General features: G+C 36.5%; 2 protein-coding genes and 1 long non-coding RNA gene across 9 annotated transcripts in view; all 3 read right to left on the reverse strand.

The window, feature by feature from the left end:
* Positions 1–384: 384 nt before the first annotated feature.
* Positions 385–2,069, reverse strand: LOC110031625 (protein ROOT PRIMORDIUM DEFECTIVE 1). Its single transcript, XM_020734929.1, has one exon. It carries the CDS (start codon positions 2,028–2,030, stop codon positions 681–683), a length of 1,350 nt encoding a protein of 449 aa, XP_020590588.1. The 5' UTR covers positions 2,031–2,069; the 3' UTR covers positions 385–680.
* An 849-nt stretch (positions 2,070–2,918) lies between these two features.
* The window catches only part of LOC110031626 (phosphatidylinositol N-acetylglucosaminyltransferase subunit A), a 40,234-nt gene continuing 24,351 nt past the window's right edge, over positions 2,919–18,801 (reverse strand). For 5 of the 7 annotated variants that reach the window (XM_020734931.1, XM_020734930.1, XM_020734935.1 and 2 more), the window contains 6 exons: positions 15,698–15,852; positions 13,356–13,446; positions 12,993–13,109; positions 12,718–12,821; positions 6,551–6,641; positions 6,140–6,464 (listed from right to left, as the gene is read on the reverse strand). In XM_020734931.1, coding sequence (XP_020590590.1) covers positions 6,393–6,464; positions 6,551–6,641; positions 12,718–12,821; positions 12,993–13,109; positions 13,356–13,446; positions 15,698–15,852 — 630 coding nt within the window. In that variant the 3' untranslated portion in view covers positions 6,140–6,392. Of the gene's footprint in view, positions 3,235–3,496; positions 3,798–6,139; positions 6,465–6,550; positions 6,642–12,717; positions 12,822–12,992; positions 13,110–13,355; positions 13,447–15,697; positions 15,853–18,801 lie in introns of those variants that run through there. The other 2 variants (XR_002294756.1, XR_002294755.1) reach the window with 2 other exon arrangements.
* LOC110031627 lies at positions 17,235–18,686 on the reverse strand. Its single transcript, XR_002294757.1, has 2 exons — positions 18,172–18,686; positions 17,235–17,925 (listed from the first exon to the last, which is right to left on the reverse strand). It is a non-coding gene; the product is annotated as an uncharacterized LOC110031627 (long non-coding RNA).

Raw genomic sequence — 18,801 nt, forward strand, 5'->3', positions numbered from 1 at the left:
TATTAACACAATTTCTAGGATGCCCTTATTCTAAAAAAAAAAAGACATTTAAATACCAACCACCCAAAACATTTAATGAAACATTTTAATCACATAAACATTAAAAATAACTTTTTATCCACCCAAAATCTTATTTCTCACATGCATGAGAATTCATAGAATATATGCACACATATTTTGAAAAAATATGGGAATGTTCATGAATGTATTTCAATTGCCATAAGGATACCATATTAGTTTAATTCTTGAGGAATCTTCATTCATAATAGATTGTATTTTTATCGTCATTTTTGGACAACTATAGAAACATTATAGTAAGAAACCAAAATAATACAAAAAGGAAACCAAAAGTTTAATTTTATATAGATGCATTTTAAAATTGAGCAAGATTTTTAGGACCAATTCAACAGCCAGAAATGCTGAGAATGAATAGATCAAACTGTGAAATCTAGGAAACATACTGCAGACAACGAATGGATCCTGAAGGAAAAAGAGAGCACAGAAAAACAAGCTAATAAATATGACAGGAGAAAGTTCAGGAATTATACTTTCTTGCTGCTCGCCTGCACTACATGCACTGACCATGAATGCTGCAGAAAATACCACACATGGACAGAACTCCCCCATGACAAATCATCCAGCTTCCTATCAAGTAAAATAAGGAAAAACCAATGCTCATTTTAGTCCTCATCTGAGTCTGATTCAGATTCAGATTCATCATCCTCCACTTCATAGCATTCACCCTCTTCATCCTCATCCTCATCATAACCCTGACTCCCTCCCTCGAACTTCTCTTCCCCGCCGCCTTCATCCCCTAACCGGTCTAAATCATCTTCATTCAACACTAGCTTTGACATGCCCTTACCCCTGTACAATATTCCAGTCCTCATCACATAAAACAACTTATCCCTCAACAATGTGATCGGATGGGGATCAACAAGCTTCCCCCTCAGATAACCTTCCCTTAACATCACAGTTGTCGTCTTACACTTCATGGACAAATAGAAAATACCAGGATACCTAGTAAAAATCCTAGTAAACCTCTCAGGCAGCCCGAGTTCCTCCCGCAGGCTCCTAATATAATTTCTCTTCGTCTTCTTATGAATCATGAGGCTAAGAATCTCATGCAGAACCCCTACAGTGCGCTTCTCCATCAACTCGCTCTCTGGGTCGATCCCAGAACAGTCGTCATAAGGGGAAAAATAGGGAAGGCGGTGAAACTCCTCCATCCAGGCCTTGACCTTCTTCTGCGCGCCATATCCACGGGGAAAGCTCATGGCAAAGGTGAGCGGCGTGGCGGAGGAAAACGCACCGCGTTTAAAATCCCGGTACGAAGGATTCGAAATGGAGTCGGCGTGGCGAAGCTGAAGGGCAGAGATAGCGAGATCGGAAGGCCAATCTACGAGAGCGAGGCGGTGCTGGCCGCCGCTCGAAACAGTTCGGAAGAGATCAGGGCGAGAAGGGACAAGTGAAGTAGCGAAGGTGGATGGGAGGCCGAGATCGTAGCGGAGGGAAGCGAGAGCGCGGAGCGGAAGGGAACGAGAACGAGACATCATGAGGAGGCGCGCAAGGCGGGAAGCCGCAGCAGCGGCGTCAGCAGAGCAAAGATCGAGTTCGCGGCGACGAAGAAGGACGGAAGCTGGGGCGAGGGAGAATGAGGGAAGGGAGGGGTATCGCGGGTGAGGGGATTCGAGGAAGAGGGTGGGGTAGCGACGGAGGAAGCGGAGAAGGGGTATGGTGAGGCCTAGTGTTTTTTGGAGATGGGAGAGGGAACGAACAGGGAGGGGTGAGGAAGATGGCGAACGGCCAATAAGGTCGATGAGGAGAGCGGCGGCTTTGATGTCGGTGTCGCGGTCGATAATGTGGTCAAGGCCGCGGTTCTTCACCCATTTGAGGCGGACTTTGGTGATGAAGCGGATGGTTTGGTGGAGGCTCACCGGTGAAGGAGGAGAATCATGGAGGGTAGTGGCGTAGGTGGGGGACAAGCGGAATTTCACAGCAATGGGTCTGAAGTGTCTCATATTCACCATTCAGGTGTTATGGGTGAGAAGGTTTTCAGAGTGAGGGAAAGGAAGAATAGAAGCTCGTATAATGTTTAACATAACTTGTTACATAGTAATTATATCAATTTTAAATATAATATTTTAATCATTCAAAACTTTCAATTGAATTCTTCACTAGTGAATAAAAGAAAATGACTTTTAACATGGTATTTGGCTTATGCTATCATTTAACAAATTCAAATTTTCGTCGAGTTCATGATGTTAGCAAAGGTCGTAAGGACAACATAAATCTAATATATGTTAGATTTAGTAAATCCAAATTTACAAATCGAACGGGATTTACAAAACAAACGGCTCTACGAAAGACGAATGGAGACAAATTTGGATTAACAGAGTTTGAATTTCATTTTCTTTACTTTTGGCAAACTTTGGGTTAAATCCAAGACTAAATACTGTTAGAATTGTGCTACCAGACTACCCTTTAATGCAGTTAAAAAGTTATATTTAAAATTTATGTAGTTAAAATATAATATTCAATATAATTTAGAGAGTGGAAAACATATGGTTTGGGCCGGGTCCTATGCATTTCAATATAAATTTGTGGGATGGGGTCATCAACCTATTTGGTGTTTTCAGGGAAGGATCTTAAAAACTCCTACTTCCTATGTATTTCTACATCTGATGCCTTAATTTTGATATTTACATTTAAAACAGTGATCTACTAAAGTATGCATGAAAAAGGTGCACAATGTAATATGATTTTTCAATTCTTTTAAGCTGTGATCTTTTTTTAAGTGCTTAATTAATTAAGAAATCTTAAAGAAATTAAACTAAGTTTCCTCCAATTTTCTGCCATGAAAATTGAATTCTTTATTGGAAAGAAATGGAATACAAGTGCAACCCAAGAGAAGATGCAACGTCACACAAAACGACCACTGAAGGAACAAACTAGACATCACAAAACACCTACAGGTAACAAAATAAAATATAAAAACTGCTTGAAGAAAGAATCTACAGAAACACAACAAATCGCCATGGAGGAAGAGAAAAATCATCCAACAATCCCTAGAGAGAAAAGCCTACAGCACCCAATAAAATAGCATGCTTCAACATCCAACAGCAAAAGAGAAGCACAGAACAATATTTCGAGCAGCAGCTTCAAGATTAGGCCTTACGCTTCGTTTGGCAAAGCTTGGCCTTTAGAAAGGTCCAATCCAAAATATTCAAAGATCTGAAATCAAAGATTCAAAATAGTAAAAAAATGGCTGAATTTTAATGTAATCATCATAGCTCAACCAAATATACCAATACTCAAAATAAAATAAAGTGAATATCTGCTCTTATACACTAATATCAAGAATAAAAACGCAATGAGACAGTTTAGGCAAAGGAACATCAATACACATACATAACAAGAAAAGACCAATACAAATCTATGAAAATTTGAAGACCAAAAGGACAAGAAACAATCATAAAAAAGTGTGGGGGAAAAAAAGAACAGCAGCATGTAAGTGAACATTCCTTAAAAAATTGATCCATTAGCATGGAGTGCTTGATTTCAAGGTCCGAAAACGTGGTTAAGAGGAAATGAATGAAGGATCTGCCCTTTTTAGGCTCCGTTTGAAGAGCAGTTGCTGCGATGAAAAGTTCATAAAATGCAAATGTGTCGTTTGGATATTGAACTTTTAAGGAATTTATTTTCGCCGCAACAACAATTTTTCCTATTTCGGCAGGCCAAGTTCGCGCAGCTTCTCAGCTTTTTCCTCCTCCGTAAGGCCATACTTTGCCTCTCCTCTGTCCGCGGAAAAACAAACTCGCAAGTTAAAAATTAAAATATTAAAGATATTTTAGTCTTGTAATGAATTTTTGGATGTTAAAAAGTAAACAATTTTTTTGTATTCAAACGATAGTATTGACTTTAGTAACCACCACTTTATAAAGTTGTTTATTCTAACATTACATTTAAAGAAGTTATTTTGAAAGAAGAAGCTCCCACAAACAAGGTCTTAGTCCAAAAATGGGGAGCTTTAAAAAGTCACGCAAACAAAACATCAACAACCTCAATCCAGGAATTGGTCCAAGAAAAGAATCCAAGTTAATTTTCAAAACTGAAACTAATCCAGATCAAAAAATATTCTAAAGGTGAAACAGCCATAATGAAACTGCAAGAAAATCATGAAGTTTCCATCCGTAGCAAGACCCGTAGCAAACATCTACAACCACCATAGGTAAAGAACCACATGAAACTGCAAGAAAATCATGAAGTTTCCATCCAAAAACAGTGTATACACGATGAAACATAATATATTATCATAGTGATAAAGCAACTGAAAAATATTACTAGGACTGATGAAGAAATAACCATTGGAAATGCATTTATTAAGAATATAATGAGAAAAAAGGGCATTCAAAGAATAAATGATTAGGCTTTTCAAACTCCGAAAAACATAAAAATATGAGTAGATTTAATAGTAATACCTCTAATATTGAGAATAAGCCCAGTATGAACAATCTCCAAACATGAACAACAAATTTAATAGAATAATTCTTAAACCAAACCATATTAGACTAGTCAGCACAAGGTGGATTCTCATATAAGAAGTAAACAGATTTATGAGAATAATTTTTTATTATTATTCCAAAGGCAACTAATGTCATTTATAAAAATAATATTATAAATAGCTTGAATACAATGAATAGGAGCAGATATGTTCCAAGATGAAGTCCAAACATTATTAAAGATAAGTTCACAAAGCTTAGTCTTCTTAGATGAATTAAACCATATAAAAACAGAATCCACCAAAGTGATTATATAAAGAAGACTCATAAAACCAATAGTCATAATACAAAATAGATACTACTATTAATATTCACCTGAAAAGTAAGAGAATGTTTAATTTTCAAAGCTACTTTAACAATGCCATTCTAAAAAATAGCAGAATGACAAACTTTACACCAAAAAGAACCAAGATAGTTAAGACACCAATTAGTTAAATAAGAATTAGAATTATAAATATTCCAAATGATTTTTGACTTACATATGATATTAATACCATCAAGCGAAGATAAACCAAGGCCACCAATGTGCTTAGGAAGAGTGATTTATTCTAACCAATGATATGCAACTATTTAATATTATCATTATGATTAAGAGAATTATTAATCATGGAGAAAATTTTGCTTTTTAATCCCTTTGGTAAAGTAGAAGAATGAAACAAATAATATAAAAAACTCTAAATAGTAAATTTTACTAATTGATGTTTACTAGCAGAAATAAAAACTTTTGTTTCCAGCAAGCAAGTGAGAAAAAGTTTGTCAAAAAGTTTTTGGCAAATACCAGCAACCAACTTAGAAGGTTTAATAGTGACCCCAAGATAAGATGATCCAAGATAGTCCTAAGGTAACAATTTAATATTATAACTACCAATATTACAAAGCTGCTGTTGCGCCAAATTGTCAACAGAATTAAAAATGCAGATAATCCTAAGGTAACAATTTAATATTAAAACTACTAATATTACAAAGCTGCTGTTGAGCCAAATTGTCCACAAAATAGAAAAATGGGTTATAGAATGATTTATCAACTGTACCAAAGGTAAGAATATCATCAGCATAAATACAATGAGATATGATCTCACAATTATTATGACAATTATTAATGTTATTATCATGATCATAATAATCAAGTGAAGAAAAAAGAGCATCCATGACAATAGCAAAGAGATAGGGGGAGAGAGGACAACATTGTCGCAAGCCACAAATCAAAGGAAAAAAACATTTCATTTCACTATTTATTAGTTCAGAAATGTTAACATCAACAGTATAAACTTAAATCCAATTAATTAAAATAAGAGGAAAACTCAGACGATACATATGATCATAAAGAAACATATTATGTACTTTATCAAAGGTTTTCATTAAATTAATTTTAGCACAACATTTCTTAGTAGAAGTACAAAAGTTGACCTCAGAAAAAAGTTTATTAGCTAAGATAATATTGTCAGCAATATCCAGCCTTCGATAAAAATGGCTTGGCGAAAATGAATAACTCTAAGAAAAATAGATTTAGGCATGTCTAACAGTAAAATAACAATAGCTTTAAAAATAAAATTGCAAAGAGAAATTGGCCTGTAAGCATAAGAGATTTAGCATCGTACCTTTTAATAATTATAGCAATAGCAGTATGTTTAACTCTTAAAGGAAGTTTAGCAGATTATTCCTAGGAATAATCAAATGCAATTTCCTAAACTAACAAATACCTAAAAATAAAATGGAAGTGGTTTTATACCTTCAAAAAAGTAGTTCTATTTACATCCAAATATGACAAAGAATGACAAGTAATCCCCAATGTAATTTATCTACCAAAAAACTAGCCAAATCGAGGCATTCTTAGCAGCATTTCTCCTTGTCTTTATTCTTGAGTATGGCAATATCAGGCACCTCTTCTATACTCTTTGAAGGCTGATAAAATATAAGCAAATTAGTATTCCTGCAAAATTAAATGAATACAATTTATGTGAAGAATGCAATATATGTTATTAACTTACCTGCCACAATTGAAGTAGCTGCCATAGCAAGAAATTGACTATCATAACTAAGCAAAACAGCTTCCCTGCCCATGCCCCACATTTAAGATATCTAGAATGCAACAAAATGGAACATAACCAATATGAATACCATTTTAAGGTTTGAAAAGATTTATGGTTCTTTCTAAACTGCTGCGAAGTTTGAACAACCAGCTTAAGCAAGAGCAGAAGTTTCAAACATCCCATTACAAATACTTACAGATCTGAGAAAAAAGTTACACGAATAAAAAAAACATAAATCTGAGCCCTAAGAGGCAACATCTCAAGAAATTTTAAATTGGATCGAACCGGATGATCCAGCCGAGTTCAACAGTGAATGGAACCTGGTTAATTCACTGTAGGCCCAAACCTAATTTGGCACAAAACTAGTCAAAACCAGTCAAAATCAGCGGTTTATACGGTGAATATGTCCCATTTTTTTAATGAACAGACAAGTTCTAACATTGATCATTTTTTATTTTTATTTTTTTAAACTGGAAGGCTAAAAATAAAAGTTTTAGATTAAAAAATGAAAAAATAATTACAATATCATTTTTCAATTTTTTTTTTGAACTAAAAATTAAACTTTGAATAGAATAGATAAAATTGCATCATATTATATCATTTAAACTATATTAAAATTATTTTAACATTTACTATTTAGTGTATCATCCAATTCAATCTTAATTAAACTATTGAACTACCAACCCTTAAATCTCTCCTACGAGTTCAATGTAACCTTGGGAAAGCAAAAATTTTACATGTCATTTGACAGTGTGAAAAAAAGAAAAAAAAAGAAAAAGGTGAATGATTCTATTATGCCCATGGCCGTAATAGATCCAGGTATAACAAGACCGATCCAGGATGACTCCTAACCTGACCGCCTGGCCGGTCTACGTTGCAAGAAAAGGCCTAGCGACAAGCAGCAATTTGTCACGACTGAAGAAAACTAGGAACAAAAGGGGTCCATGAGGGCCTTAATCACATACTCAAGGTAGAGAAACCAGAGGAATTTGGAGGGAATGTTGGAAGGAAAGTCTTGAATTATTGTGGGAGGATTCTATTAAATGGAGTAACCTAGGGTTTGTCTTCTTTATGCATGTTTTATTCTAGAGGTTGTTTTTTTTCTTCTTGTGGGATTCCAAGCGACATTTAGGGCATGGGAGCGACGATCTACCTCTCGAATAGCATATCAGTTTTGTATCTTTCTTATTTTCCTTTAATTTTTGCAAGAGCGGCCCTTGTGTTTCTTTCACCTATCTATTGTCATTTTGTTGTAGTTTGTTCGCTGATTTTGGTTTTGAGGCATATCAAATTAGTATCAGAGCCTAGATCTTAGTGAGAGGCAGCAAAGAAAGTGGACGTGTTAGAACGAGAGGTAGGGTAAATCAGATCGAGAATGAAAGAGAGGTTCACCACTATGGAGGACAGATTTATTTCCATTCAAAATCGAATGGAAGATGGATTTGAGAGCATAGGGGAAATGTGGGACATGATGAAAAAGTTCATGGAAAAGCATTCTAAGATCGTCCTGATCGCTTCAGTCGCAAACCCTAACACCAAGGGTTGATCGAGGAATCCTTGGTCAAGTCAAAAGGGAATGAGATCGAACGAGAAGACAACTAGAAAGACATAATCTACTAACATGAGCGTCCCCCTAGGACTCCGAGAGGAGTGGAGACTTCCGATTGAGGGGGATAGGTCGAAAATTGAAGGAATGAGTAAGGGACATAGAAAAGGACGATGGAGGAAGAATGGAATCGGGAGTGGGATATGCTTATGATCAAAAGAGGGAGTTTCATCCTAGATATATGGGAGGAAATGTTGGAGGAAGAAAAGTTTGGGGTGGAGATGCAAGAGTCAGAAAATTGAAGATGTCAATCTTAATCTTTAAAGGGAATGATGCACATGGATGAGTCTATCGAGTGAAGCACTACTTTGCAATCAATGCGTTAACTGAGGAAGAGAAGTTCATGGCAGCGGGATTATGCTCGAGAAAAACTCTAGCATGGTTCCAGTGGATGGAGGCAACATATCTGATGCACCCATGGGAGGAATTTAAGGATTACTTGTTGGAGAATTTTCAAGTCATTCGGGAAGGAGACCTACACCAACATTCTATGCTTTGACTCATGAGGGACGGTAATGAAATACTAGGAGAAGTTCGAGCTCTTGTCAGGGAAGTTGAGGGAGATTTCTGCAGCAGGACTGGAAGGGAATTTCTTGAAAAGCCTAAAGCTCGACATACGAGCAGTCATCTGCCCCTTGGGACCGCGAGGATTAAGAGAAATGATGGAGCTCGCCCAGATAATGGAGGATAAGAAACAAGTGAAGAAGATCAGTAAATGCAGCAATACTGGAGGATTCTACAAGGGCACTTTGACAGCTACGACACCGATGACCCAGACGATGTCATCTCAGAAAGAGCCGCCGGAGGAGAAGAATGCAAGACCCAGTCTTGATGGTAGTTTCAAGCGTCTCACAGATGCAAAAATGCATAATAAAATAGCAAAAGGATTGTGTTACCATTGTGATAAGAAATACGCCTCAGGACACCATTGCAAGGATCGTGCCATTCAGATTTTTTTAGTTCGGCAAGAGGAAACAGAAAATGAGGAATCAGGAGAGGAACCTGTGGAGGATGAGCATATGTATTTGGATGTGACGGAGGCGTCTCTCAATTCCGTAGTGAGATTTATTCTGAATCACACCATGAAGGTGAGATGGTGAATCAGGGAACAACAAATTGTGGTGTTGGTAGATGGCAAGGCCACAAATACCTTCATCTCAAAACAGATTGTGGAGAAACTAGGGTTGGAGCTGATGACTATAGTAAGCTTCAGTGTCATAATGGTGACTAGGAAGGTAGAGAAAATTCAGGTAATTTGCAAAGGGTTAGTTCTTACACTTCATAGCCTATAGGTGGTGGAGGACTTTGTCTCTTAGATTTAGGCAGCACATATGTGATTTTGAGAATGAAGTGGTTGCGAACACTAGGGGAGATGAAGGTGGATTGGAAGTCCTGACGATGGAGTTCCAAGTGGAGGGTAGGAAGGTGATGCCGAGAAGAGATGCTAGTTTATGCAAAACTATGGTGTTGCTCAAAAAATTTGTCAAGTCGATACGGGAAGCAGGACTGGGCTACTTGGTAGAGTTGAAAAGCATTGAGAAGATTCGAGATTCAGAGTTAACAGAGTTTTCTAAAGGAGTCCAGCAGCTTCTACAGCAGTTCATGGATGTCTTCCAACAGCTAAGCGGGTTACCTCCCCTGAGGGAGCACAGACACGCTATTACATTGAATGAGGTTGTTTTCCCCATCAGAGTCAAACTATACAGATACCCAGATTCAGAAGAATGAGATAAAGAAACAGATCCATGAGATGCTCGAGGTCGAGATCATCAGGCCTAGTTTGAGCCCTTTCTTCAATCACGTCCTGTTGGTAAAGAAAAAAAATGATAGTTGGAGATTTTGCGTGGACATCCGAGTTTTGAACAATAAGACGATGTTGGACAAGTTCCCTATTCCTCCGGTTGATCAATCTCGTGGTAAAAAAATGTATTGTTTTGGGGTATATAAAGATTAAGTCTCTAGTTCATATTTCGTCGACCAATCTTTCCTAACTCACATTTTTGTTGAATAAATTTCTTTTGTAATTCCTTGCAAACGACTCAGAAAATACTAATGAGTTACTGAATGACCTTTATGGAGTAGTCATTTTCTAAAAATTTATTCTTAAATTGGGATACCAATACCACCAGGTCAGGATGAATACAGTTGATGTACACAAGACAGTGTTCAGGACACATGAAGGATATTATGAGTTCTTAGTGATGTCGTTTGGTCTCACCAATGTGTCGGCGATATTTTAGCCCCTCATGAATAGGATTTTCCAACCTTACCTCCGAAAATTTATCCCGGTCTTCTTTGATGACATTTTGATCTACAGTGGTATGGAAACAACATGTGACGCACCTAAAGACAGCCCTAGAGACGTCGAGGGAACACAAGTTGTATACCAACTTGAAGAAATTTTCTTTTGCACAGTCGCGGGTGGAGAATTTATGACACTTGTTACCAGAACGGGGTAGCAGTGGATCAGTCCAAGATCGAGGCTATGATTGATGTCTGTACCATGGAGTTTGAAGGAGTTGAGAGAATTCCTGGGTCACACCGGCTACTACCAGAAGTTCGTGAAAGGATATGGCACAATAGCATGACCACTAACAAAGTAGTTGAAGAAAAAATATTTCAAATGGTAGGAAACAACAACACAGACCTTTAAACATCTGAAAAGGGTTATGACTAGCGTACCAGTATTAGTATTTTCAAATTTCAGTAAACCATTTGTGGTGGAGACGGATGTATCTGGGTACAGATTGGCAGCAATGCTCATGCAGGATCAACGATCGATTGTCTACTTCAACCAGGTCCTCATGGCCAAGACGAGGCTAAAGTTAGTATATAAACGGAAATTGATGGTCATGTTCTTGGCCATTCAAAAGTGGCGGTCCGACATGTTGGGACGACAATTATGGTCAGAACAGATCTAAGGAGTTTAAAGTATCTTTTGGAGCAGTGGATATTTCATTCCTTTACGACATCCCTACATTGCGATCTCGATGGCGGCAATGTTTATCCAGGAGGTGGTTCATTTGCACGGAGTGTCGGAATAAATAATATTGAATAAGGACAAGGTTTTCCTCAACCACTTCTGGAAAGAACCAGTCAGGTTGCAAGGGTCATTTCTTCAGAAGAGCACCGCATATCATTCTCAGAATGATGGGCAGACGGAGGTGGACAACAGGAGTGCAGAGACGTAGCTGCGTTGTTTTGTATCCAATACGCCAAAACAATGGGTCAAGTGGTTTGTATAGGTCAAATATTAGTATAATACTTTGTATCACATCACGACATAGACCACCCCTTTCAAGATATTACTTGGACTGGATCCACCTCACTTGATACATTATGGCATAGTGCTACACTAGTATCCAAAGTCGATCGGTACTTGGACGAGAGGGACAGAATACTAGCAGAGCTAAAAAGGCATTTACTGAGAGCTCAACAAATCATGAAGAGGAAAGTGGATGACCACAAGAGAGGTGTAGTTTTAACTAGGAGACATTGTCTGTTGAAGCTAAGACCTTAGCGACAGAAGAAGTTGGCCAGGAAGCTGTCACCACGACACTTTGGACCATATGAGGTGATGGAACGCATTGGGGCAATGGCTTGTTGTTTGAGATTATCACCATCGTCCACACTACACCCGATCTTTCGTGTATCACAGTTGAGACGTTCAATTGGAAACCATACACACTCATCTGCACTACCGCCAACGCTGATTGAGGACTTGGAGGTGATTCTGGAGCCGTTAGAGGTCGAAGGAGTGCGCCAACAAATAAGGGAAGTAGAAAAGATATTGGTTAAGTGGAAAAGACTGTCAGAATATGAAGCAACATGGGAGCTTTACGAAGTGATGCACAAGCAATTTTCATCATTCTACCTTGAGAACAAGGTACTTCTTTAGGAGGGGAGAATTGTTACACCCACACCCCGAGTGTAACAAGACTGGTTCATCATGCACTAGTCGAATGCCCCCCAACTAGCCCGCCCAACCAGTCTATGTCATGAGAAAAGGTCGAGCGACAATCTGTAGTGGCTAAAAACGGAAGGGAGTGGCCATTTGCAGTGGGTGAAGAAGGTAGTGAGCAGGAGGGGTCCACGAGGGCCTTAATCACATACTTAAGAAGGGAAAATTAGAGGAGTTTGGAGCGAAAGTTTGAAGGAAAGTTTTGAATGGCTGTGGGAGAATTCTGTTAAAGAGAGTAACCTAGGGTTTGTCTTTTTTATGTATGTTTTGTTGTAGCTGTTATTTTCTTTCTTCTTGTGGTGTTCCTAGCGACGTCTAGGGTGTGGGAGAGACGATCTACCTCTTGAATAATAGATCAGTCTTGTATCTTGCTTGTTTTCCTTTGATTTTTGTAAGGCAGCCCTTATTTGTGTTACTTTTGCCTATCTATTGTCGTTTTATTGTGGTTTGTTCGTTGATTTTGATTCTGAGGCATATCAGATTCGTGATATATGAAGGGCAAATTGCAATCACAATGAGAAACTTAAAGCAAGAGAAAAAATATTAGAGAAAATATACCGAGGAAGACGTTGCAAGAGAGTCTCATCAGAGCACAGCAATGCACGATCATATACAACTTCAGTTCTTTTAGCCACATCATGCCAGCTATACAACTTTTTCAACTAAGAACATTCATGCAATAAGAAAAAATAAATTAATGTGAGATTTCAACATATAAAATTGTGGAACAAAATCTCTAGAAAAGATACTCAGAAATGGACAGCTATTCAGAATACTAAATCACACAAAAATTATCCCAAGAAAATAAAAGCAAATTAGTTTTGAAGATCCACCCTTTCATGCATGGCAACCGGATTAATATTCGGTAGCATTTCAATCGATTTTTCGATAGCGTGGACCATATCCACGGGTGTAGGTTCTGCAAGCACAATCATATCATCCGGCAAAACCTGAAAAAAAAGTTTCAGCAATAATCAAATTTATTTTTAACATTTATACCACCTAAATCTTTCATATCAAATCAAAAGCACCACTATTTTAAAAACTAAAAAGTGAAATACACCTGTTGATGCACAAGTTAGGCGGCATATAAGTAAAATTTAAAATTTACGTTTTCGATAAGTAATACATAAGAATTGAGTGGTATGTTTGTAAATCTTCCTAAACAAAGAAATAAGGAAACTTAAACGCCATGCCTCAGGGACTCCACCAACTCTTGTGCTGACAGTAAGTAATCCACAACTTGCAGCTTCCAGAATAGCTATACAAAAAGCTTCGGTGAGAGAACTGCAATAATAAGATAGCCTTAAGAGTTTGAAATTTGTTAACGTTAAACAAATATTTTTAAACAGATACTTGAAAATAATCAGAAGAAAATTTTTAAATGAGAATAAGATGCCTGCCCTATTTATTCGGAGAGAAAGTAACATGTTAAGAATCTAGTTGGCTAAGCTAGCCTACTGGGAGGAAAAAATACTCAAATTTTCACGTCATATTTCATTAAAAAGACGGGGCATATACATACATACCACCCAATTCTTATGTATTTATATATCTAACAACAAAATTTTGATTTTTACATTATATTTTCATAGCAAATAAAAAATATCACCATTTTAAATTCTAAAAAGTGAAATACACATTTTTCATGCATAAATAAGGTGGCATATGTGTAAAAGATGAAGTTGAGGTGTCAGACATGTAAGGGCATAAGAATTGAGCGTTAAGTATGTAAAACTTTCTAATAACAATTTAAACTCAAATTACATACACCGCCCATAAAAAATTTGGACAAAACAGCCGGAAAATCTAATAGCTTCAACTTTTGAAGCCGCCCATAAAAAATTAGAACATAGCAACCAGTTAATCTAATAGCCTCGCCATGTCAAGATGACCGAAACAATTTGATAATTTGATCGATGTTCGAGCGGGAAGTGGGTGGAAAAATTTGATCTCAAAAGATCATTAGTTCAATACATTAGGGAAAAGGAAGTGATAGAGATGAATCTTTCAAAAAAAAGAAATGTAATATAATAAAAACATTACTTTTTTTGAATTTAATGTACTAACTTACCATTTTAGGGGCAATGCCCAGCCTTGCAGCAAAATAAAAGGATTTACATACACACAGTTCTTAATAAATTATATATCTAAAAACTACATTATTTACTTATATAACACTCATAAATCATTAACATCACATCTAAAATACCACCAATAGTAAGTTCTTAAAGTGAAACACATCATTTCATGCATATAATTTAATATGATTGTGACATAAAAGTGTTATATAAAAAAATATCAAAGATTTGTGTGTGCGTGTGCGTGTGCGTGTGCGTGTGCGTGTGTGTGTGCGTGTGAATCTCCTAAACAAGTATTGCTCGTCATTTCTATATTTACAATGAATTCTGAAAGAGTTTCACTGTTTCGGCATTAAAGCATCATAATTTCCCGAGTGTGATAAATGGAGAAGAGCATTATCAAAATGTAAACACATGCAAGCTATCAAGCTATCAAAATTACCAATTAAACTGGGATGAAGCTTAAAACGTTAATTAAAGTCAAACTTTAACACAGAAGGCATTCCATCTTAAACTTGACAAAATCGGGGTATTTATCTACATGTCTAAATTAACCTATGTCAAAATTACATAACAACAAATAAATAAAAATAACATATTTCACTCTAGAATAGTTAATATTTGAGGCATTTTAATATGATTTAGAAACAAGGGTGTTATATAAGTAAATATAAAGATTTAGGTGTAATATGCAAATCAACCAATAAAATATCATTGCATCTCGCAATTCTTAAACTAATTAATACGGTGCCTGGGTTAAACAGCATAATTCCTCTAGCTGGTAGATACCATACAAAGATTTAGATTAAAAAAAAAAAAGTTATTCAAAATGTAGTTAATTGAATATGATCATATTTGTATTGGAGCTAAGAGACTATAAGAAAGGGGCGAGCTGCACCTGATAGTGCAATAGCCATATATTTATTAGAACCAAGGGCTCATAAGAACAGAGCTAAAATGCAGAAACCTCAAGCCATGGCTAGCTGAATAAAATTTGCAAGTTGTAACGAATGACACAGACACTCAAATTTAAAGCATAAAATAAAGTAAATTAAAAACTAGCATGTGAAAAAGGAAAATGAACCACAAAATGGGACTGATCCAGTATTTGTGCTTTAGACAAAGATTGCAATTAGGTTATGTAGCCAAGAAATTTAAAAGATTTCTTCATAGGGGCATTTGCATACATACCATCTATTTTTCATGTATTTACATAACTAACACCTAAACTTTAATATTTACTTTTATAGTGCCCAAATCTTGCATATCACATCAAAAATACCACCAATTTAACTTTTAAAAAATACACCTCTTCATACATAGGTAAGTTGGCATGCACGTAAAATTTGAAGTATAGGTGTTAGATATGTAAATACATAAGAATTGAGTGGTATGTATGTAGATTTTCCTATATCTTCTGCTTCTTTGGAAATAAACAATCCTGGGAAAATAAACACCTGTTGAGGAAAATATGACCAGATACTAGTACAGATCTCACTTGAGCATGTGGAACAGCTCCAAGCATTTCAACCTTGTCCTGAAGGAAATATTTCTCCCTCATCTCTTCCAATCGTACACGTTTTAAACCATCTCCCCCAATAACAAAACGAACCTTGAACCACGACAACAAGTAAATGAGAGAATCCAAAAATAATTAAACATAATAACAATACATATGTGTATAAACAAAACCACCAAATTAAGCCATAGCAGTGCAACAGGCAAAGCTGAGGAAGGTTTGGTTGCAGTTAAGTGATATTGAGAAAAGTATGTTAATCATAAATTAAGCCAAATTAAGCAATATTGTAGAAGAAAATACTCCAGATATTTCTCCTCGTAGAAAGTTGATCCAATTAATTTTTTGGGGCATTTACATACTTTACACACAATTTTAATGTATTTATATATCTCACGCCTAAATTTTCATATTTACACACATAATACTCAAATCTTTAATATCACCTAAAAATAGCACTATTACTACTTTCTAAAAGTGAAATATACATTTTCATGCACAGTTTTAAAACTAAAGTTTTATGTATGTGAATATGAAACTATAGGTGAGAGGTATGTAAATACATAGGGTTTTGTGTGGTATGTTGTTGACCTCATTTTTGTGAGGTCTTTTCTTCTCCTCCTTAGAGCTTAGGTTCTAGCTCTATAAATTCCTATGGACCATCTTAGAAAACTAGAATTGAGACTCACCCTTCTAGAAATTCCAGCCAATTCCTATTTTCTTTTGATGTCTAGCATCTTTGGCACAAGACCATCGTTTTATGAACGAGCGGTTATGGGCTATTTTGCGAAGATTCAAGGAAGATGTTCCAAATAGGACTTCAAGCCTCAGGAAAACATCGTCACGACCTTTTTCGTCACGTACACACACAAAATGTACAAAATTCACGGAATTGCGCGAAATTGGATTTCAATTAAGCCCAAAGGACGGGTGAAAACGCGAACTTCTCCGGATGACCTCCGACGACAAATTGGACTGCACCAACGCGTCCGGGATACCCATTTTGGTAGGAAAGGACACCCATATTGCTATACTTTCGACACAAAAAAATTACACAAAAATTTTGGCGCGCAAATCGATGAATTCGTCAAAACGACTTCCGACGGCGAAATGAACCTCACCAATGCGTCCGGAATATCAAAATTACCTTAAAAGGACATCAATTTTGTTGTGTTTTGATGCATGAGTGAAACACGAATTACAATTTTATTTTTTTTTTAAAATCTTAAATATTTTCTTAAATCATATTTAACCTAACTCTATTTAGGCTTTCCCTGGCTTGCATAAACCCGATTAAAAGGCATCCCCTACGCGGCATTTCTTTTTCCATCTCCCTCCTCACACGCGGCATTCCGCCGCTGGTTGCGCGCGCGGCTCGTCTCTTCGAGTTCCTCTCGATCGAATGTTCCCCCAACCACGAGTTTCCACCTGGCCGACCCTTTCTCTGCCCCAGGTCGCATTTCTTCTTGCTTTAAATTTTTCTCCTCTCCTCTCACGCGATTTGCTGGAATGGGTGGTTGGTAGGTGGCTTCTCCTCCCTCTTTTCTTTGCTTTAAAATACCACTTTGGGAATTTTTCTGGTGCTGGCCGAAATTTTGGAAGTAGGGAGGTGCTGTCAAAATCTCTTCAAGATCCATTATTACTTGTTCTTTTGATCTTGTGTGGCTTAGGGTTTGTTAAAAAAATTTTGAAAGAAGTTTTTGAGGGATTTTAGGGAGATTTGGATGCTTTTCTACCTCTATTATCCATTCGATTAGGATAATCTCTTCGCTGTTTTCTCTGTTGGAAAGGAAGCTTTACTCCTCTTTTGCTTTAAGTTACAAAAAGGAGAAGAGGTATTCTTCTATCCTACCCTATTTTATATTATTTCATATATCATGAATGCTGAAATTACATTTTTTTGGGGCTTTATCTATTTCCTCTTGCTGCCCCTAGTTGAAATACATGTTGGAAGGATGTGTTGGAATGCTGGAAATTACTTTTTTTTTTTGGCTTTATCTATTTCCTCATGCTGCCCCTAATTGAAATACATGTTGGAAGGATGTTTTGAATGCTGAAATTACATTTTTTGGGGCTTTATCTATTTCCTTTACTGCCTCTTGTTGAAATACATGTTGGAAGGATGTTTGGAATGCTGAAAATTACATTTTTTGGGGCTTTATCTATTTCCTTTACTGCCTCTTGTTGAAATACATGTTGGAAGGATGTGTTGGAATGCTGGAAATTACATCTTTGGGAGCTTTCATGTATTTCCTTTGCTGCCTCTTGTTGAAATACATGTTAGAGGTTGTTTTAAATGTTGGAAATCATATTTTTGGGGCATTTATCTTGTACCTCTTGCTGCCCCTTATTGAAATACATATTAGTGGTTGTTTTGAATGCTGAAAATTACATTTTTGGGGCTTTATCTTGCACCTCTTGCTGCCCCTTGTTGAAATACATGTTGAAAGGATGTGTTGGAATGTTGGAAATTACATCTTTGGGAGCTTTTATGTATTTCCTTTGCTGCCCCTTATTGAAATACATGTTAGTGGCTGTTTTAAATATTGGAAATCATATTTTTGGGGCCTTTATCTTGCACCTCTTGCTGCCCCTAGTTGAAATACATGCTGGAGAATCATTTTAAATGCTAGAAATTACATTTTGGGGCTTTTATTTACTTCCCTTGTTGTCCCTTATTGAAATATATATTGGAGGTCGTTTTAAATGTTGAAAATTACATTTTTTGAGGCTTACTTTATTTTTCCTTGCCGCCTCTCGTTAAAGTGTATGCTAGATTTGAATCTTGGTTTTGGGATGATGCCTTAATCATAATCTTCCTATTTATTTAGCCGGATTTGAGTTTTGGTTTTGAAATGTTACCTTTCTTGCAAGCTTTTTGATTAAAATTAAAATTGAAGGGTTTTGACGATTTTTTTAGAGGTATAGAAAGATGCATTTTTTAAAGGCTAAAAATGAGTTTTCATTAAAATAATTCCAATAAATCAAATAAAATTCATAAAAACATAAAATCTTCACCATTGAAATCATGTTGGGTTTGGAGAT

This window comes from Phalaenopsis equestris, unplaced genomic scaffold, assembly GCF_001263595.1.
Source record: "Phalaenopsis equestris unplaced genomic scaffold, ASM126359v1 Scaffold000840, whole genome shotgun sequence".
NCBI classification, from domain to species: Eukaryota; Viridiplantae; Streptophyta; class Magnoliopsida; order Asparagales; family Orchidaceae; genus Phalaenopsis; species Phalaenopsis equestris.

Bases quoted from the DNA above. Each gene is read 5' to 3' on its own strand.
- LOC110031625 (XM_020734929.1), bottom strand. From the start codon at position 2,030: ATGGTGAATATGAGACACTTCAGACCCATTGCTGTGAAATTCCGCTTG.